General features: G+C 37.7%; 2 protein-coding genes across 3 annotated transcripts in view; one reads left to right on the forward strand and one right to left on the reverse strand.

The window, feature by feature from the left end:
- LOC137992499 (cytochrome c oxidase subunit 5A, mitochondrial-like) overlaps positions 1–4,239 on the reverse strand; it is a 9,763-nt gene extending 5,524 nt beyond the window's left edge. Inside the window, exons 1-2 of the mRNA XM_068837861.1 lie at positions 4,098–4,239; positions 1,292–1,373 (exon numbers count right to left, since the gene is read on the reverse strand). Of these exons, the coding sequence (XP_068693962.1) occupies positions 1,292–1,373; positions 4,098–4,161 (146 nt within the window). The 5' untranslated portion in view covers positions 4,162–4,239. The remainder of the gene's footprint in view (positions 1–1,291; positions 1,374–4,097) is intronic.
- Positions 4,235–20,000, forward strand: part of LOC137992497 (uncharacterized) — a 16,897-nt gene continuing 1,131 nt past the window's right edge. Inside the window, exons 1-7 of one of the 2 annotated variants that reach the window (XM_068837858.1) lie at positions 4,235–4,458; positions 7,966–8,541; positions 9,466–9,555; positions 13,909–14,036; positions 15,615–15,689; positions 16,347–16,496; positions 19,538–20,000. The exon at positions 19,538–20,000 is cut by the window's right edge and continues 1,131 nt beyond it. In XM_068837858.1, the coding sequence (XP_068693959.1) occupies positions 4,405–4,458; positions 7,966–8,541; positions 9,466–9,555; positions 13,909–14,036; positions 15,615–15,689; positions 16,347–16,496; positions 19,538–19,670 (1,206 nt within the window). In that variant the 5' untranslated portion in view covers positions 4,235–4,404 and the 3' untranslated portion in view covers positions 19,671–20,000. The remainder of the gene's footprint in view (positions 4,459–7,965; positions 8,542–9,465; positions 9,556–13,908; positions 14,037–15,614; positions 15,690–16,346; positions 16,497–19,537) is intronic. The other variant, XM_068837859.1, reaches the window with a different exon arrangement.

Raw genomic sequence — 20,000 nt, forward strand, 5'->3', positions numbered from 1 at the left:
TACACATATATAATGCAGGCTCCTGTTATAAAACTGGTGTCCAGGCTTGTTGCCAAAAAATGCGTGGAAACTGCTCACGAAGTTTAACCTTACGGACGAACTGACATATTTTCTTCAATAGGTGTTTCAAAATAGTCAATCTCTTTGGCTTTTATGTTTGTAAGGATGGTAAGCAGCTGCTTTATCACTAATATCTGGCATTTCTCCAGTTTTATGCAGAAAATATCTTAGTTATGCAGAGGATGCAGATTTTAGGGAATTATGCAGATCCGCATCTCTGCATCCTGTCAGATGCCCTGTACTAGTAGTGGGTACACGGAAAATACATTTTGAGGCGAAAAAAAGTTGGATAGTAAAAGTTGAAGTATTTATATATGAATGCCGTAAAACTGTGTTTGGAGCCAGACACTTGAGTGTGAGGTGATGATGTAGTGGTCCAATTAGCCTGTGTACATCCCCCTCCTCCCCAGGGGAGGAGGCAGATGTACACAGGCTACGGTCCAATTTGCTTAGATTTCTTTGCAAGATTGAGCACTTTGAAATCACTTTACTGAAAGATTTTCGCCAGGCAAACAAGTAGGCTCAAATTTTCAGTAATGTTCAGTAGCTACATAACAACAATTTTTCCGGTTGATTAAGTTTTGAACGCTTCTAACGTAGTTCGGTAAAAAAACACTTAACATGCAGCGCAAAAACAAGCACGGTGACCCCATCATTTTATTGCATTTTTTTAATCTCCTGTGCAAGAAAATCAACTGTGCCAAGTTTGACAAAAATCTGGATAGTACGTCATTTCAAGGGAATTACCTTGACAATGAATAGTGTGTGTTACTCTTGAAAATGTTTGTAGGCAAAATGGGGAAATACTGAAACCAGATTGGAAACAAAAATACTCCCCTAAATATTTTAGCAGGTTTTTATCAAACTTCCTTCACTATTTGGGCTCTTAGGTTCCACCTAATGCTTGGCAGATATGGGCATATAGTACCTCAAAATGACAAATCATTTTAACATACTGCAGGATGATGTATCAGAATAGTTAACCCATTGACCCCTAGGACTTAACAGATTTTAGATTTTACTTTGCCTAACACCAAACAATTTTACTCATCAACTGGGGACATTTGAGGTGTCAATGGGTTAAAAGATAAGGGTAGAAAAACCGAAAAAAAGAAAATCCTTGAAATCAATTTTAACAGGAATTTCATTTTATTTCATAGCAAAGACCTCATTATTGAAGGGTCATGTTATTTAATAACAAAGACTTCTTGAGTACTCAATAAAATATTACCTTTCAAAATATGCCTTCCATCTTGCATCAAATGCCTCATCCGACTCTTTGGGTTTGCTACTCATCAAACGAGAAGCAGCACCTGACATGCGACAATAGAAATATTTGGGTTACTACATGTAGTCTTACTATGAACTTTGTATTCATTTCAAACTAAAAATTCTTTTCATCAGACTACCTAGGGTTAAACCTGTATTAGGTGCCTGCAAGGGTTGTCGTGGATGCATATGTCCAGATACAATGAGGTGGGCGCCATGGTAACCCTACCCAGTCCACCACCTGGCACCTGTCACAGTGATGAGGTAGTCAGTGGAATTACTTTATACCAACTCATACTTACCAAGGGGGAAGGTGAGTTGGAGCATGGTAACATTTAAGAGTTGCATTACAATCAACTTTGTATTCATTTCCAACTTAAAATTCCTTTCATCAGACTACCTAGATCTTTGGGAAGGACACTTAACATCAATCAGGGACAAAGTAACAATAGTAATGAAACTTATAAAACTATTTTTTGTTTTACATGTACAAACGACCATTAAAGAAAAAATAAGTGCTCATGATTGAAAAAAAGTCTACAGTTTCTAACCATGACTGTTTGCATTGGGCAGAGTTCTTTAAAGCATTCGATTCAGAATACAATAATAAACAACTTCCTTACAATAACAAGCAAATAAGTTGAAGGGCAGACATTCTTTCTTATCCTGTAATGTCTTGCCCAGTCTCTCCACTGAACATGCCGTGTTGTGCAGACTCACTCCATTAATTTAAACAGCCCAAAAAGTGGCGGGCAAGCATTGGTAAAGACCTTCTAGAATACTACACAAATGATGTCAAAATGCAAGAAATGCCACTTGAGAGAAACTAAATCTGCAAAATTTCCAGACCCCCCCCCCCCCCCACCCAAACAGGCTCGCACCTTATTAGGTGCTTATGTGAGAGCCTTTGCCGCTAAAAAATACCCCTTATACATGTATATCTATTTTTCTTCAAAAGGGGTTGGAATGTCTGAAAGGGTATCCTCAAACTTAATAAAATAATCCTCTTGAAACTTAAAAAAATCACTTCAATAAATTGTACTTGGGAAAATAAAAGCACAGGCATCCCAAGCTCAGTGTGAGGGAATAATTTATAAGGATTTGAATGGGAATCCCGATAAAAGACCTGAGAAGATGATTTACGAAAAAATTCTCAATTTAAAAGCATAACCTTATTGCCATTGAAGGTAGCTTCCTTCCTGTGAGTTTTTTTTTCCAGATTTGACATGAATTGAGCCATTATCAGTTCCTCGGTTGTCAACGGTCATAATAAAATACCAAGGCTAAACACGGAATTCTCACAAGCCCACCAAATGGAGTCAAATATTCCTGGATCAAAATTTAATGTTCCCATCCCTTTCATTTCAATCCGCTAGCCACGCAATCAAAGACCTGCTAGCGACGTGAGTCGGCTGAAAGTGTCCCCAACGAAACGGTAAAACAATGAAAAAGATCATCACAAGCTTTGAACACAACACGGTGCCCGTTGAGTTCAGTTTGGATATGAATCTTTGTTTGTGGCTTGGAAACGAGTTTTTCGTTTGGTAACGTCATCAGGGACGACAAGCAAAGACTCCTTAATTACCAAGCCGCAAACAAAGACTTGTTACCAAACCAAACTCAACGGGCGCCGAGCTGTCTTCAAAGTTTGTGAGGATCTTTTTCATTGTTTTATCATTTTGTTTGGGACACTAACAGCTGACTCACATCGCTGGCAGGGCTTTGATTGCGTGGTTAACAGATTAAAATGAAAGAAAAACCTTTAATAACTAAGGCTTTCGATAAGCATTTAAGATTAAAAAGCAGCGATATAAAACAATGACCTTTCGACGGCTCCATGCCATCATTCCCAAATTCAAATAAAAAAACTTTAGGTGAGTTCATAATATAGTGAAATGTACGTGTGAAGGTCTCAGTGCATATGATTCAAAAGAAAAAATAGAATAAAATTCCAAGCATGGTGCGCTTGAACTGTCAAATAAAATTTTTTGCTTTAATGGAGTCAGATTGAGTGTTAAGTGTTGGTTTTTTGTTTTTGATGAAGAGCATTTCATAAATTAAACAATCCAGCTTCCGAAAGCATTTCTTGAGGGTTGTAAACTGGTCACGGAATCTTTGTTCCTCAGATTGTGTACGTCCCACAGGTGTTGAGCAATGACAGAATGCTTATGTTCATTAATGTGCTGAAATAGGTGTCGGCATGTATAGCCCACATAATCTGCATCACACAGATCACATTTGTGCCCAGTGTTTACAAGCAAGAAAATTTCTGGTGAGATCAAAGTGACAGAACCCAAACCACCTCTTATTAACAAACAATGCATTGTTTATGAATTCAAATGTGATCTGTGTGACACAGATTATGTGCAATATTTTTGAAGGTATCTGTTTGTTTGCCTGAGGCCCTAAGGGAAGGGACTTTGGACCAAAAACGGTACCCTGGAGGGGAGGTCATTTTTGTTCTTTCATAATTTTGATTGACTGCAAATATAAGCCCGGGTTTGAGGGACTTCAACCAACGTACTGAGACAAAAAGAAATCAAAGGAGCTAAAAGTACAAACTGAAGTAAAAATTACCACAGAAAACAAAGAAAAATTGTCAGGTTCTTCCACCGAGCCAGAGTTAGTGGAGCTCTGACCGAGCTAAACACTACAGTTTCGACAGCTTGATGATATTTGGCACGCGAAGCTAGAGAGCTAATGTATAAAATTATGTAAAAACAGCTTGATTTCACAAACAACAAATAACTAAAGCCACAAGAACCTACCCAGTGAGGGCGAAACCCCTCTTATGTAGGGTGAGACAAGACGCCGGGTGGCACAACGAAGCATTCTCGTTTTCCAAGTTAAACTTTAAAATGGCGACCGATAAGTTACCCATGAGACCTTGCGAAAGCAGAATGTCATGCCGCTGGCATGCAACTATCAGAGGCTGTCATTCGAAGACTGTGTGAGGGATGGAGGGAGGTACATCTACGTGACATGTACTTGTAGTTGTAAGCCTTCAGGGATAGGAACAAATCCCTTTTCAGCCGTACATAATGTAGAATACGCTTAGTATCGGTATATATTTAAATGAGCATCGTCGGAGAGGAACAAAAGCATGATGGCGACTCCAAAGACGAACAAGTAAGATACAAAACTACCGGGTATCAATGCAATTAATGACAACTTGAGCTACAGCTCGGATGTGATCTGAACCGTGAGTTTATCTTACCTGCCAAGCATTTGTTTTAAGCTAATTCCCTTGAAAATGACATGCAATCCAGATTTTTTTCAAACTTCGCACAATTGATATTCATGTACAGGACATTCAAAAAATGCAATAAAGATCAAGAGATGGGATCGCCGTGCTTGTTTTCGCGCTGCATCCCCTTTATTCTAAGTGTTTTTTTACCGAATTACGCGAGAAGAGTTCGAAACTTAATCAACCGGAAAATTGTTGTTATATAGCTAAAGCCACTGAATATTACTGAAAACTTGAGCCTATACTTGTTTGCTGGGCTAAAATCTTTCAGTAAAGCGATTTCGAATTGCTCCATCTTGTTTGCTTACTTAAAATAAATATGATGCAAAAAAAAGTTAGTTAGTTAGGGTGGCAAAAGGTTCTAATGCATATACTTGGAAGGCTTCAGGACTGATAGCAGTGACAGCTGCAGTAGGCCGACTGTTCCATAAAGGGATTGGTCGAGGGGAGAAGGAGTACTTAGAAGGCATTGGTGTTGGTGGCAATGTGTTGGAACTTATAGGGGTGTTTTGAGCGTGTGCGAGGATCTGCGGGCCAGACGGACACAGGAATGGGGAGTTAGATGAGACTGACTGTTGATTGACTTGTAGAAGGTAGTTACAGCAGCCAGATGTCTCCTGCACTCAATTGTCTCCCATCCAAGGGTTTCTCTCATAAATTGTTTTACGCTGCTGTATCTCGAATAATCCCCAGTGACGAACCTGTGTTGTATTGCCTCGATAGATGCGATGTGTTGCTTCTCATAGGGGGCCCACGCAGGTGGTGCATACTCAACTCTTGGTCTAACTAAGGAGTTATAGGCCTGTTCTTTGACCTTGGTGCTACAGTGGGAAAGGTTTCGACGCAGGAGCCACAAGATTTTTGTCGCCTTTGCCTTAACCTCTCTCAGGTTGTTCTGTATAATAAATATTATGCCAAGATATTTGTGGCTGGAGATGTTCTCTATTTTGTGTTTCTGGATGTAGTAGCATGCTGGTCGGTGCATGGTAGAACATGTGATGGTCATTATGTTGAATTTGGTTAAGTTAAAGTTTATTTGCCAGTCTTTCAAAGCAATGCAAGCAAATTGGACTGCTACATCATCACCTCACACTCGGTGTCTGGCTCCAAATACAGTCTCACAGCATTTATATATAAATACTGCAACTTCTGCTATCCAACTTTTTTTCTCCTTAAAATATGTTTTCCTTGTACCTATTATGCATACATTTCAGGGGAAAAATAGGGCTTCCTTGACACATAAAGTTTGGCGTCAATGAAAACCCGCCATTTTATCAATGTGCACGTCAGTGACGCAAAAAATTATGCCCAGTAGAGTTGAGCAATGCAAAAGCAGGGAATCACCTTAACCCATTGATGTTAATATTGTTTTAATGGCAAGTGGAGTGTTAGAAGTTGCATGAGTCAATGTTACTGTCAAATGCCAAACAACCATCTGAATCGGGGCATTTTTTCCAAGCAATGTTATAATGTATAAGCTTAAAATTAATTTTTTTACATTTAATGTGTGGTCCCAAGGGAAACTGTTGGTTTTGTTTTCCAGAGAGTCCTGATGTTTCCCAAGACGATGTCAAGGGAAACATCAGGACTCGAGGGAAAACAAAACTAAGCTAACTACTTTCCTGCAGGACCAGACATTAAGACTGCTTTGCTTTGTTATATGTTTAGACTTTTCCTTCAACAATCGCAGCATAGCGTCCTGAGCAGGCAACAACAGCGGAATTGTATGGATCCCGGTTGGGATACATTTGAATTTGATCAGGGGCTTGTGACCAAGAATCAACCAATCATAGTGCATGTTTTGTTGATTTAAAGTCTGGGTATATAACAACAATATTATTATTAATTATAATTAATTTTATTACAGTGCGATGCACCTTAATTACTGTGGCCACCTAACAGGGTTATTTTCAAATTATCCACCAATCAGGGTGTGTGAATTTGATTGACAGTCACGCCTCCTTGCAAAGTTCGCACGATTGTAAGTTGAATGCTGTTGCATTGGTTGTTGAGTTGATGTACAGTATTGCACAAAGTTGTCAAATGTGGAAGTTTGTTGGGTCGCCATGGTAACCGTTGCACTGTAATCTTATTTTTTAAAATTTTATTTCTATTTTCATTTTTATTTTTCAACGGCAGTATGTGAACCAGTTACCAGGAAAATTAAGCCAGCATTGACCACTGCAGAGGTTAAAGATTCAGAGGCAAAAAAAAGCCAAATACATGTACTAGTCTGATATACAGCTTCAGTATAGTCCCCTCTACCCTGTCATAAGTCATAACTCAGGCCTTTTCCCCAACTCTCCCAAGTGTACCATAGGAAGTCTTCCTGCACGATGGAAGAGATTTGATTGCACCTCATGATCAGTCTTACTTTATGTGTTCCAGTGTTTAATTTAAGGGTAGAAGATAAAAAAAAAATCAATCAATTATTGGTTCAAAGGGGTCAAACCTGGCAATTGAAGTATTCCCTGGTTTGTTGCAAACAGCAGTCTTTCATTTTGGTTCCATTCCAGGAGGGTTTTTTACATGCATTGCCTGGTGGTAAGGGCAAGGTTCAACCCCTGGTCTGAACACAGGGTGGACTTGTCTTTGGAGGCCCTAAATTCAGTTATTATTTAATGGCTAAGTGGTTTTCTTCACTGTCTCTGTAGTGAATGCTGATCTCTAGTTGTCTTGCTTTTTTCTTAAATGTATATTTTGTTGTTAAAAATTTTTCAAACTAACTTTTGTTTTTTCTGTCCTTTGTCTAAGAGACATTATTATCTGAAACAAAGGAAAGTAAAAAACAAACTAGTTTGAAAAAAATTTAACTACAACATATATATCACAACAAGCAATAATGATGATTATTGTTTATTTTGTAAAACAAGGGTCAGTGGTGTTGTGTCACATGTTCCTTTTTACAAGTCAATTCTTACCTGCAATGGAAATCCTGATATGTCAAATGCAAACAAATTTATTTGTTGCAAACAGCAGAGGGAGCAGGGGATGGCGCAGTGGTGAGAGCACTCGCCTCCCACCAATGTGGCGCGGGTTCGATTCCCAGACTCTGCGTCATATGTGGGTTGAGTTTGTTGGTTCTCTTCTCTGCTCCGAGAGGTTTTTCTCCGGGTACTCCGGTTTTCCCCTCTCCTCAAAAACCAACATTTGATTTGATATGTATTGATTTGATTTGATTTGATTTCATTTGTGCACGACCCCACAAGCTGTTCAGCTTTAAAACACTACCGTGTGAAAATAAAGGATTATTATTATTATTATTATTATTATTATTATTATTATTATTATCGTTATTATTATTATTATTATTTCCCAAAGCAATACGAAATGTTAGATGAGAGGATTTAGATTTGTTGTTTTTCTTTCTTTTCTTGTCTACCAAAAAGGAAAATCTCCAGTGGTCTGCATTCAGGGAGTACAATGGGCCTCGACACACTGGAGGAATAAAACATGATCTTAACACCGTAAAGTTGCTGTTTAAAACTGCATTTTCAGACCAGGATAATGAAGATAAAGTATTACAATGCAAAAAAGTATTGCAAGACCATAGCATCGGAGATTTAAAATCATCTCTCTATAAAAGCAAGCCTTGTGCAAACCACAGCAACTGTACTTCCACTGTCAAAGAATATGGATCATGCAGAGGATGTGTGAAAGACAATGAGATTTGCATTTGGCAAACTCTTGTTCAAAGCTTCTTTCAAAAGAAACCAATCAATCTAGTGAATGTGAAGTGGAAAAGAAGCTTCTACCTTGCTCTCTCTTTGGATGTTGTTGATAAATGTGAAGAACGTTTCACAAAGGACAAACAACACGATGTTTTGGGTATTTTTCAACATCAAAAGAAGGTGCCAGTGAACTTTGATCAGGTGAAACCAGATCCTATTTACAGTAGATATGGTGAGCTGAGAAATGGCTTTTATATTTCTTCCAATGGACTAGTGTTTTCCTGTGAACATGAGGTATGACTTGCATAGGGTAATTGTAATTTGTGTCCATGCTTAAACAGGCTTTCTTTATACCGGTATCAATTTTTTCATTTAACCCTTTGACTACTGAACTGCCAAGGTCCAAATGACGAGTAAAATCGTCTGGCATTAGATCATGAGTAAAATGTATTAAGTGTCACACCCAGGAATCAATGGGTTAAAGGGAGTGGATGTGGAGGTTGTAAACCCATTGAATCCTAGGATTGAGACTCAGTAGCTTTAACTCTGTCTAACACCAGAGGATTTTACTTGTCATTGGGTGGGAAGTTCAGTTAACTCTACATCCAGGCAAAAATTAACCCATTGACTCCTTTTATTCAGTAGATTATGGTCTTTCTAACAACAGAACATTTGCCTGGTTAATGAGGAACTCCTTTAGCTAGGAGAGAAAGGGTTAATTACTACTGTTTTTGGGTACTAGATGTTCAGATGTCTGTGGGTTTGCAGGAATGGTGCAATGGTGAGAGCACTCGCCTTCCCCCATGTTGCTTGGTTTGGATCCTCAGACTCTGTGTCATATGTGGGTTGAGTTGGTTGGTTCTCTACTCAGTACCGAGAGGTTTTTCTCCGGGTACTCCAGTTTTCCCCTCTCATCAAAAACCGACATTTGACTTGATTTGCGTTGATTGTTAATGTCAGTTGACAGTCTCCCCAATTAGCACTCCAGTGCCAGAACGATCGACTTATAAATAACTAAAAGGTTCCTTTCCATTTTTTCCTTTCCTTTGGCTCCTAATGGGTAACCCCCATTGACAGGTGAAACCATGTGGTGTTTGACATTAAGTGAAATCCCTTAGGTGGCTCAAAGTCATTTTAACCTGAATAATTTCATTTTAAACAGACACACACATATGTACAGCCTTTTATCATCCTTTTGTCACTTTGGCATGTTTGCAGCTGAGAAATTTTAATATCAAAATGGCTGTGCTAGATGAGACTTTTAAGACTGAAATTAAAGAAATTCAGCATCAACACAGTAAGCTAAAGGTACATACTATAATTTGTTTATAAAGTTTCATTTGACAATAGTATTGTGTGCTGAAAAATGCAAGAGCTGATTTTTCAAGATGCAGTTACTGTATTAAAGCGTGTGTCATTCTTATACAGTAATATTACTGTAAGATGATCTGTTAAACAGAGGTGATGTGTCTGGAGAGTGCACTCATTATTCATTTACATGTGCTTGAAACGAGGCCTATATATACTGGTATATACATGTATTTCTCTTACACAACTAGGAGTCTGACAATTACACAGCTTGACCTTTAATAACATCCAACAACTTTCAACACATCTTTGCCTACAAAAACGAGATTGTGAAAATAACAATATCATTATTATTGTTTTTCAAGATAATTTGAAAGGGTGTTAACAATACACATGTAATTTTTTTTTGCATCAGCCACAGACATTTTTGAACCCATAATAATAATTATTAATACATTGCAGTCACTTTTATAATACAGGCATCACAAATTACTGACAAATAATATTCAAGGTAGGGAGCTTAAGTGACAATGATATCCTAAGAATAAGAACAGGAAAAACCAAAGAAATAGGTTTTATGAGCAAAATAAATGCCATGCACATCCATTTGAAAATTTGGTAAATTTCTTTGCCACTTAATTTCTTCCCAACAATGACATGAGAATACCAAATTTTAGCTGTCATCAGTTTTTCTCGGGGTTTTCCAGTCTTCATCTCTTACCAAAGAGCAAAATTCAGCTTATTCCATGAAACTGTTGTTGGATCTATTTACTTTTAGATGCGTAGTATCATGCTTTTGGTCTCTCGCTGTATTTGTCAGGTCAAACATCATCATCGTCATTTATCCAATGAGATGCATTAGATTCCTGTCATTATTATTATTATTATTATTATTATTATTATTATTATTATTATTATTATTATTATTATTATTATTTAATCAGTAATGTCATTGTCATTATATTGTATTTAAATCACACATTGATATGGATGTGTGAGAAACCTGAGAATGCCCAATTCAGAGGTTTCTTTGACATGATTAATTTAAAAAAAAGAGGTATTTTGGTGAAAAAATACCCATTTTCTTTTGTTAGAATGCTTCATAGGTTTAGTTTAAAAAGATATTGGCTGTCACATTAGTAGAACTATAATATTATTGTAACTACATGTATTGATACATGTATATGTTGATACAGCTTCTTCATTTTTCATATGTGGTACTCAAGCATTAAGTGTACACTGCAACCAACAGATGTATTTTTTGATGTGAAAATTTCTTTGCACACTTACATATCAGGACTTTCCTTGGTGATCTGTAGGAGCATCAATTTATCATAAATTAATTAATGTAGGTACAACAAATAGTAATGATGATTAACTTCTTCCCTTCACCCCAACAAATTGCCAAATCATTGAATTTCTAAAATGAACTTTTTCTCTATGTCATTCACTGTGAGGTGTCTTTAACGATTTGACAGATAGTCAAAATATTGTGCATTTTTATTGCTTTTAATCTTATTGGAATTATCTGATTCTTGATAAAACCTTTAATTATGGCCTTTTAGTTTCTGATTATATCTCAGCACTTATTTCAAATTTAGAATGATTTTTTCCACAGTATTACCTAAAGTATGCTATATCTTTAGCTGTTCAGAATTTTTTTTATATGCATTTATTTGTTGTGTTTTGTACCTGTAGTTTTCAACATAAAATATTGGACTGTAGACTAAAATATCCACCATTTTCTAGTTCATGTAAATATTTATTGAATCTAAAGTGATTTCTTGTAATATTGATTGTTGAATAAAAAGATTTGTCAGAGTTTTCTATTAAAATAGTCCTTGTTCAGGTAATAAAAAGTTAAAACTGAAATGTTAATTCTGTCTAGTATCATAGATATATGTTTAAGGTTTCATGCAAATTGACTTTTTTGTTAAGTAAACATATGAACACACAGACAGATGACACAGATCGTTTTCCTTGAATATGATTGGTCTTTCATATCTTGGTTAAAAATTTTTCAACCTTTTAAGCAAACAGACTGTGAATTCTCCAGTCTTAAATTTTTTTAATTCACCACAGAATCGGTAACATTGCATTAAGAGGCATTAAATTTGCACAATGTATGCGTGATTGAAAGAAATCCATTTCACCTTGAATTAATTTATCATACAGCTTATTAAAGTGATTTCAGTTCATTGTTACAACCTGACAGACAGATGTGTTGCCATTCACTGGGAAAAATCGAAAGAGTTTCAAATCTAAAGAGCTGATGTAGGAAGAATCTCTTAATAGACAATAGCATTCTGTCTATGACTTTTTTCCTGATTCAAGACCACAGAATCTTTTAATTGAATGAAATCATTTTTAATTTCTGCATCAAGCTTAGAGGAAATCAAATAGTCAGTCTTCGAGTGCAAAATGGTAGGTTGAATTTGCTTTCAGAGATTGATTTAATTTATATTATATTATAATCTTGTTTTGTTACATACATTTCCATTTCAAACTATCCTTTATTTATCTTAATACCTTGAAGATTTTTGTAGCATGTGGTGCTTTTTTTTGCAAGATGCAATCACTTCAGGTAGTGAAAATTAATTTTTCACAGAAAAGCAATGAAGATTGTTTTATTTATTAAGCAATATGCAAACAGACTCTGTGTAAGGGGGATTTAGGGACATTTGCATAACCAACATCTATGGTCACTTGCAAGGTGACTTAATGGTTTTAGACACAGGAAGTAATATTCATGTGGATGAAACAACAAGACGAGAAACAAAATTGTAAGTGGAACCTTCTCGTGTGGAAATTTTGCTTGTAATAAATGCATAATAGTGCTCACTTAAATATTATTAGTATCCTTGCTTCAGACATTACAAAGTGGTACCGTTATATTGGATCATTTTTACATTTTTCCAGATCAATACAACATTAATGTTATCTTTTTTGATACTTTTCAGCAGATTTTAATTGTTATTTTTAAAGTTGTTTGTTCTAAATGCTTTTAATAATTTATTATTTTGAAACGTATCATGGATGATGTAGTCATGAAGTTTGTTATTGAGACTAAAAGGGCAGAGATTCACAATTCTTCAATGAAAGTGACGGGCTTAATTAATAATATTTTTTAGTTATTGTTCCAAACTTATTTTTCAATACAGGTTGCATTTAATCATATTTAGAGACATATGAAGACATGTTTTGGGAAACAAATGTCCTGCAACCCAGATAACCCTCAACTGAGAATCCTTTTAAGAGAAGAAAATAGAAAAGAAAAAAAAAAGAGGTTTATTAACAAACAGCTCTGGACAAAAAAAACCTGGATGTTCTGGTCACTTGTGGGTGATGTTCCCCAATGCATCATACAAGTGAGATCGGATTTGGTTCTATCCCCATTAGTTCTTTTATACCATTTTGTTTTGTTCGATTAACATTGATGATGGCAACATATCACATTAACATTATAATGGTTTATTAACCGCGCGGCCATGGGTCGAACGTGGTTCTTGCTCTGCACGCTTTTTTTTTTTTTTTTTCAGTTTTGTCAGTGAGCAGACCCAAACTTACACTCAGCCTTATAGTCAGTGGGACTTTGAATCACGCAATTTATGACGTTTATTCGCCAAAAGCTGTTAAAACGTTAATGTTCTAAAAATTCTATGAATATTCCACTCTTTATTTAATACAAAATATATTGCCTTTTTGGGTAAACTTAGAAGCGAGTATTGAATACATAAAAAGCCATTATGTCATTCATGGAATGTGTTAACATTGCAACTTTATGTGACTTGTGTTACTAATTTGCTACCCCTTTACTCACGTAAAAAAACAATTTAATTAAATCATGATTTTTAAGAAAGAAAGTTGTACGTTGTTAATAGAGTTATTGTTGTATCGTTCATATCCATACAATTATTATCCGAAGAAAGTTCCAGATTAATTAAGACCATAATGTCATCAGAGATGTCACAATGGCTGCGACTGATGGTGCAATCGGAGTTTTCACAACGGCTATAAGTGATGGTGCAATAAGATCGTGTGCAGTCGTTGTCAGTTGTTGTGCTACAGATTGATCAGGTGATTTTGTGTCTATAGTCATCAGTGAATCAACAAGGACTGTTTTGGAATGTGCACTACGTTGCGACTATATATAGTGGTAAGAAAACAGATAAATTTTCAAAGCGTGGTTGTAAGATCTAAAATATCTAATTGTTGTGTAAGAAAAATAGGTCGCTCAGAGCTCCTCACTATATGAAAATGTTTGAGCAAGATCATGCAATAATTCATTAATTTTGAACTAGCAAGACTGGTGTGTGCAACTTTACGTTTTGTCTTTTCCTGATTCTTTTAAAGGCAAAAGCCGAGGAGAAAAAGCTCTTGTCGCGAAGAATGGAAAGTCAGGAGGAGTCTGACCAGGATGATGAACCAAAGGAAAACCAGCAATTAAATAAACAAAGCAAAATGAAAGATAATGTGCAAAGGTTAGTGGGAGAACCTCTGACCTCAGTCACAACTGTCAAAATTGGTTTGTACATACAGTAGCTTAATGCAGCCATACACAGAGGGACATGGAGAACCTTTATACTCTTTCCTTAAGCTGTCATTTAACAACAACAACTCCTACTGCTGCTGCTGCTACTGCTACTTCTGCTGCCGCTGCTACTAGTCTACTACTACTACTACTACTACTACTACTACTACTACTACTACTACTACTACACTGCTACACTGCTACTACAGTGTACTACACTGCTACTACTCCTACTACCACTACCACTACCGCTACTGCTACTGCTGCTGCTGCTGCTGCTGCTGCTACTACTACTACTACTACTACTACTACTACTACTACTACTACTACTACTACACTGCTACTACTACACTGCTACTACTCCTACTACCACTACCGCTACCGCTACTGCTACTGCTGCTGCTGCTGCTGCTACTACTACTACTACTACTACTACTACTACTACTACCGGTACTACTGCAACCACTACCACAACCACTACTGCCACTACCGCTACTACTACCACTACTACTACGACGACGACTACTACGACTACTACTTACTATTACTGCTGCTGCCATTGCCACTAGGACTGCTACTAAGAAATTATTACAACAATGATAAAGATGATAATTAGCAATTATTGAATGAGGCTGAGTAGGATATGAAGGATATGAAGAATTCTGCAGGTCGACGAGGGTGTTATCCACCAAGGCGAAGGCCGAGGTGGATAACATCCTCTGAGATCTGCAGAATTCTTCATATTCTACGAAAGCCAAATTCAATAATGGCTTCATTATTCATTCAAAATATTTTCTTCGCTCAAACTTCTAAACCTACTCGCAGCCATTTTTCTGCTCAACAAAAATAACACAATCTCGTCCCCAGCTTTTTTCGGTCAACGGTTCAATAATTTGCAGCGGGCTGCACTTTTGACGTCATTTTGACGTCATCAGTTCAATAATCTGCAGCGGGCTGCACTTTAAACGTCATTGATTCAATATGACGAAGTTTCTTTCCAAATTTGGTGAACAGCAGCTGGTTATTGTGAATTATGCGTGTGGTTTTAACCAATCAGAAACGGGGAAATATTTTGAATGAATAATAATAATAATTATTATTATTATAATGATGATGATGATGACAAAATAATATTTTTGGAAATAAATTCTCTTTCTAGAAAAATGATATAAAAAAACAACATGTGTTTACAAAAAAGTGGTCATTTGACACAAATAAATTATAATAAATGGCCAGCCTATTCTGCAAATCAAAGGTGGTTGGGCTAAAGCTGTTGGCTAAGACACGTAACAATGTCTGCCTCTGGGATGTGCATTCTTATCATACAAAAGCTTAACTCGATGATAAAGTTAATTTCTTTGTTTTCTCAGTCTCTTTTTCAAATTTATCTTTATTCCCAGCCATTTCAAACTCTAAAATACATCACTGGTCATTGATATTTATGTTGTCATGCAGCGAATCACAAAGCCAATCAACACAAAGAAAGATTTTGAAGGAATAATGAGTAATATTTTGTTTGTGCATTTAGAAAATCAGGATTGTTTGCATCACTGACAGCTTCCTTGAGTGCAGCAAGATCTGGTATTCAGGGATTTTTGGAAAGGTAAGTGAGAGTGAAAAATGACCTCTACATGAGTGGAAATAATGGTTCAATATAATAGATTTAGCCAAGCCGAAAAGTGGAGCTTCCTTTTTCTAACCCCATAAAGCAATATAGTGTACCGTATATGGATCCGAAATAATAATTATTATGCTTCTGCATGAAGTACAAAATTAATCGTCATTAGTGTATACAGTTTACAGTGATCAAACACCTTTGAGCTGATAGCAGTAAACAAACAAGCCTTGCAAACAATAACCAACAATTTTAATCAACAACTAAAACTGAAATTACATGGATTGCACAGTAATCTCTTTCAAAACATTTAATTTCTGTTTGACTTATAATTTTTACACCCAGCATGCAAGGGAGCGAGGCAAGAAGAACATTACCTTAAAGCTAACTGTTGTAAATATGTGTTTTGTCTCTCCATGTATCACCAACACTTTACTCCTGGTAAATAAAATATTTCTTAAAATGTGTTGTAGTCCGTTTCTGAATATTCTAAAGGTAAATATCTGTCAACCTATTGGCAGATGTAGCTCCATCACATTTTCAGTCAGCATGACGAGGTAGAAATTAGCACCTACCTGAAATTCTTTTATCATTGATAAAGTGGGGAGGGGTATTCATTTCATCATTGTCATTATCATGTTTCAGGTCAACTTCACCAAAGGAATGTAGACGTTCCACTCAGCAAGTTTCCACAGATCACAATGATGATAGTGAAGATGAGACAGGAGCCCTGACACAATTAAACATGCAAGTCCCCACAGAAGATGGTATTGACAATCATGATGAATTCACAAGGTAGCAAGTTAAATATAGTAATAATTGTTATTAATAGTATTCGTCAGTAATGTACATGTACAATACCTGTGTCTTTGTGACTTTCATGTGTAACTTTAGGGCCCCTGACTGGTTAATCCTGAAAATCTAGCAGCATAAGAATGCATTGATCACTCTGTCTGAAAAAAAGTGGAGTGAAGGAGGGGGTGACATTTTTCTTTTCTTGTCACAAAGCTAGACATAGGCCTTATAAGCACAAGGGATCACGTTGAAGTAACATTGCACCATAAATGTAACTGTAAACTGTAAGAACAGACCCCTGGTGCCCCTTGTCATTAATTTGATTCATAACCACATTTTCTTGTTCGTCTTCTTCTTCCTTTTCTGCTTCATCTTCTACATTTGCATCAGTGTCTGGTTATCACAGGGGTGCTGCATTCACGGATTGTTGAAATGTTGGAAATGGTGAAGGTGGCTCACAACATGAAGGGTTTGAGCGATTGGAAAACTCTGTTGATGTCAACTGAGGAAGTGTTGGGTGAAGTGGGGATCAAACCTGGACTATTCCTGGGGAACTCCTTGTCTCCGCTGTTGTTTGGTCTCGATGATCAGTCTCACTATGTTGCTGAAAAGCGAAAACATTGGATACTGAGGTTTGGGAAGGATCAAAGGTTAATCAGCCATTTGTTGCTTGTGGACAATTTGAAGCTGTATGGAAGCTCGTAAGAGGGGCTGGAGAGTTTGACCAATCTGAATGTTGTGCAGGTCTTTTTCAGGGGGCATGGTGATGGAGTTTGGACTGGACAAGTGTGCTGTGTTGGTATTGAAGCAGGAGTAGAAGGTTTGTTGTGAAGGAATTGTGTTGCCAGATGGTCAGATGATGGGTGAGATTGACAAGAATGGGTTAAAGTACTGGGATGTGTTGGATGGTGCAGATTATGCCGAAGGAGATAAAGGGCAAAGTCAAGCTGGAGTATCTGAGGTTGGGGCTTTCCACAAGAAGGGGAGTGTGGTGAGTTTGTACGTGAAGTGGAAGGATGATGGGAGGGGATTGGTCAGTGTGCATGATTGTGTGAAGGAGGAGGAACTTGGTCTGTTTGGATATGTCGAGGTGAGTGACGAGGGGATGTTGAAGAGATCTTGGAGGTGGGAAAAGTTAAAGAGTGAGCACAAGAAGCATGTGCAGAAGGCAAGCAAGGAGACGTTTTAGGAAAAGAGATTTTGAAGGAAGGAAGTTTATGAGGGATGTTGGTGAAGTGGTGAGTGAGAGGTTGTGGCAGTGGCTTACAGCTGGGTATTTATGGAAGAACATGGATGGCCGTTTTTTTAGCCGCTCAAAATTGAGAAGGAGGGTGTAGATCCAAAGGATAGAGTGTATGGCAGTGGTGGAATTGGTTGGGCATGTGGCGAGTGGTTGTACTTGTTTGGCATGAGGGAGTATCAGCAAAGGCATGATCACATGAAGTCAAGGGAATACTGGAAGCCTTGCTGGAAATTCTGTATGGTGTGAAGTGTGCTGATGTATGGTATAAGGACGTTCTGGATGAGGTGAGGGTGTCAGAGGATGGGAATGTGGAGATAGGAATGTCGGTAATTGTGAAGAAGAGCTCCCCAAAAAACCTGTCGGCCGACCGTCGGTCAACTGCCGACCGACAGTTACCGACAGTCTACCGACAGCTAACCAACAGGTTAGTGATAGAAGATTTAAAGAAATCTCTGGTCGAGGCAAAAAACCGCATTTCGGCAATGCAGGAGGAGATAAGTTTGCAGGCTTCTGATGCAGCAGTAGTAGAAGAGGAACCCGAGGAGCAGATCACCCGTTGTGTCAGCTCACACAATCTGGAAAGCATCCATGAACGCTACAACAGAGTATACTTGACATCCTCCGAGAAGAGCACTGCAGTATGGCCAATGCCTTTTGGCTAAGCCAGATGCCCCCGCAGCACAATCAGGGATTTCGCAGTGATTGCTGAGCTTAAGATCGTTGATGCCAGGGAGCACGAGCTAGTCACACGCGACCACTCAGGTTCAGTATAACAGCTAGAACTGGTGTGTCGCAAACGTTTGCGACGTTATCAACCGATGATTACTGCCATGCGGAGGGAACGCCGGCTACTCCTGCTGAAGTTCGATCCGCGCTTCTACGATTAGGGATCACATTCTGCTCGGAAATAAAAAAAAATGGCTCCTTTAGGAGCTACCAACTTTGCAAAAGTGAATGAACCAACAGATCAAATAGTTCTAGACAAATAATTAAAGACTTCATTAAAAGGGTTTCGGAGGAAGGGCATTTCGGGGATTGGAAACTAGAAAAAAATTTCAAAATGGCGGATAAATGAATAGGTAACAATGTGGGCAAGTATCGCTAGCCAACGCTAACACAGTGGACAAAAGCCATATTAGTAGTATAAGTGCTGCTCAAGGTATCGTTATGAACTGCCAAGTAAATGCTTACGATCATTTTAGTATGCCCCGCCAACAGGTTACCGACACATTACCGACAGGTTGCCAACAGGTCACCGACTGTCGGCCAACACTTTGGCCTCAAACATAACACAAACTGTCGGCCGACAGTTGAGCAACAGTCGGCCGACAGGTTTTTTGGGGAGCTCTTCTTCACAATTACCGGAATGTCAAGACAACACATAAGATGGAATGTAAATGTCCTGCAGACTGTTTTTTGCTGGGTTGAGTGATTCAGGAGTGGACATTTGTCAGTTTCTCAGTGCCTTGTGTGTGTTGGCTGAAGAGGATGAGATTGATGATGCATCATCTGTCAACCAAGACTGTACCATTGGTGGTTGGTTGTTTGACTGTGGTGTCTGGTTGGGTGGACGGTTTTTTTCAAGGATCTTGGGATTCTGGATGTGTTGAGAGGAATAGCAGGCTTCTGCCATCAATGGGTCCGACTGCCCTAATCTTTCAGAAGATGCTTAGTCTCTCAAGCCCCAGGTGTGGGACTGAGGCTAAGCAGTGTTTACACCTGCAAAATTTGAATACCATCTCCTTGCAGGTTGTTCTGTTGACAAAAAGTCAAGAATAATTCTTGATTTGTTTTGCAGGCAAATGGAAGCCAGGGGAGGTTTAATGTATGAAAGTGCTGACAAAACAGTTCATCAGCTATCACATGATGCCTTGCCTCCACCACTCTCTCTTCAAAATCTACCGACACGGACAAGTCAATTAAAGGAGTAAAAGAAAATTAGTGAAAATTAATGATTTATAACTATTAATAGTTAAGAGATAACAAAGACAAGTGACTTTTGGCTTTTTGGTTACTTTTCCGTTTGTTATCTTAAGTTTGTCTTATTGCTGTGCAAGGGTCAAACATTATTGTACTTTGAAGTTTAGTTAAATATTATTATAAATTTTACTTGGAGAATTTGGGACCTCGATCCATATAAAATTAATTAGTTATTATTGCTGAAAAATGATACAGAAAAAACTAATAAATAGATAGATGACAAAAATATTAATTGAAATTTACATTTTATGCAGGTGTAATTGGTGCAGGAGGGATAGAAA

This window comes from Montipora foliosa, chromosome 2, assembly GCF_036669935.1.
Source record: "Montipora foliosa isolate CH-2021 chromosome 2, ASM3666993v2, whole genome shotgun sequence".
Classification (NCBI taxonomy): domain Eukaryota; kingdom Metazoa; phylum Cnidaria; class Anthozoa; order Scleractinia; family Acroporidae; genus Montipora; species Montipora foliosa.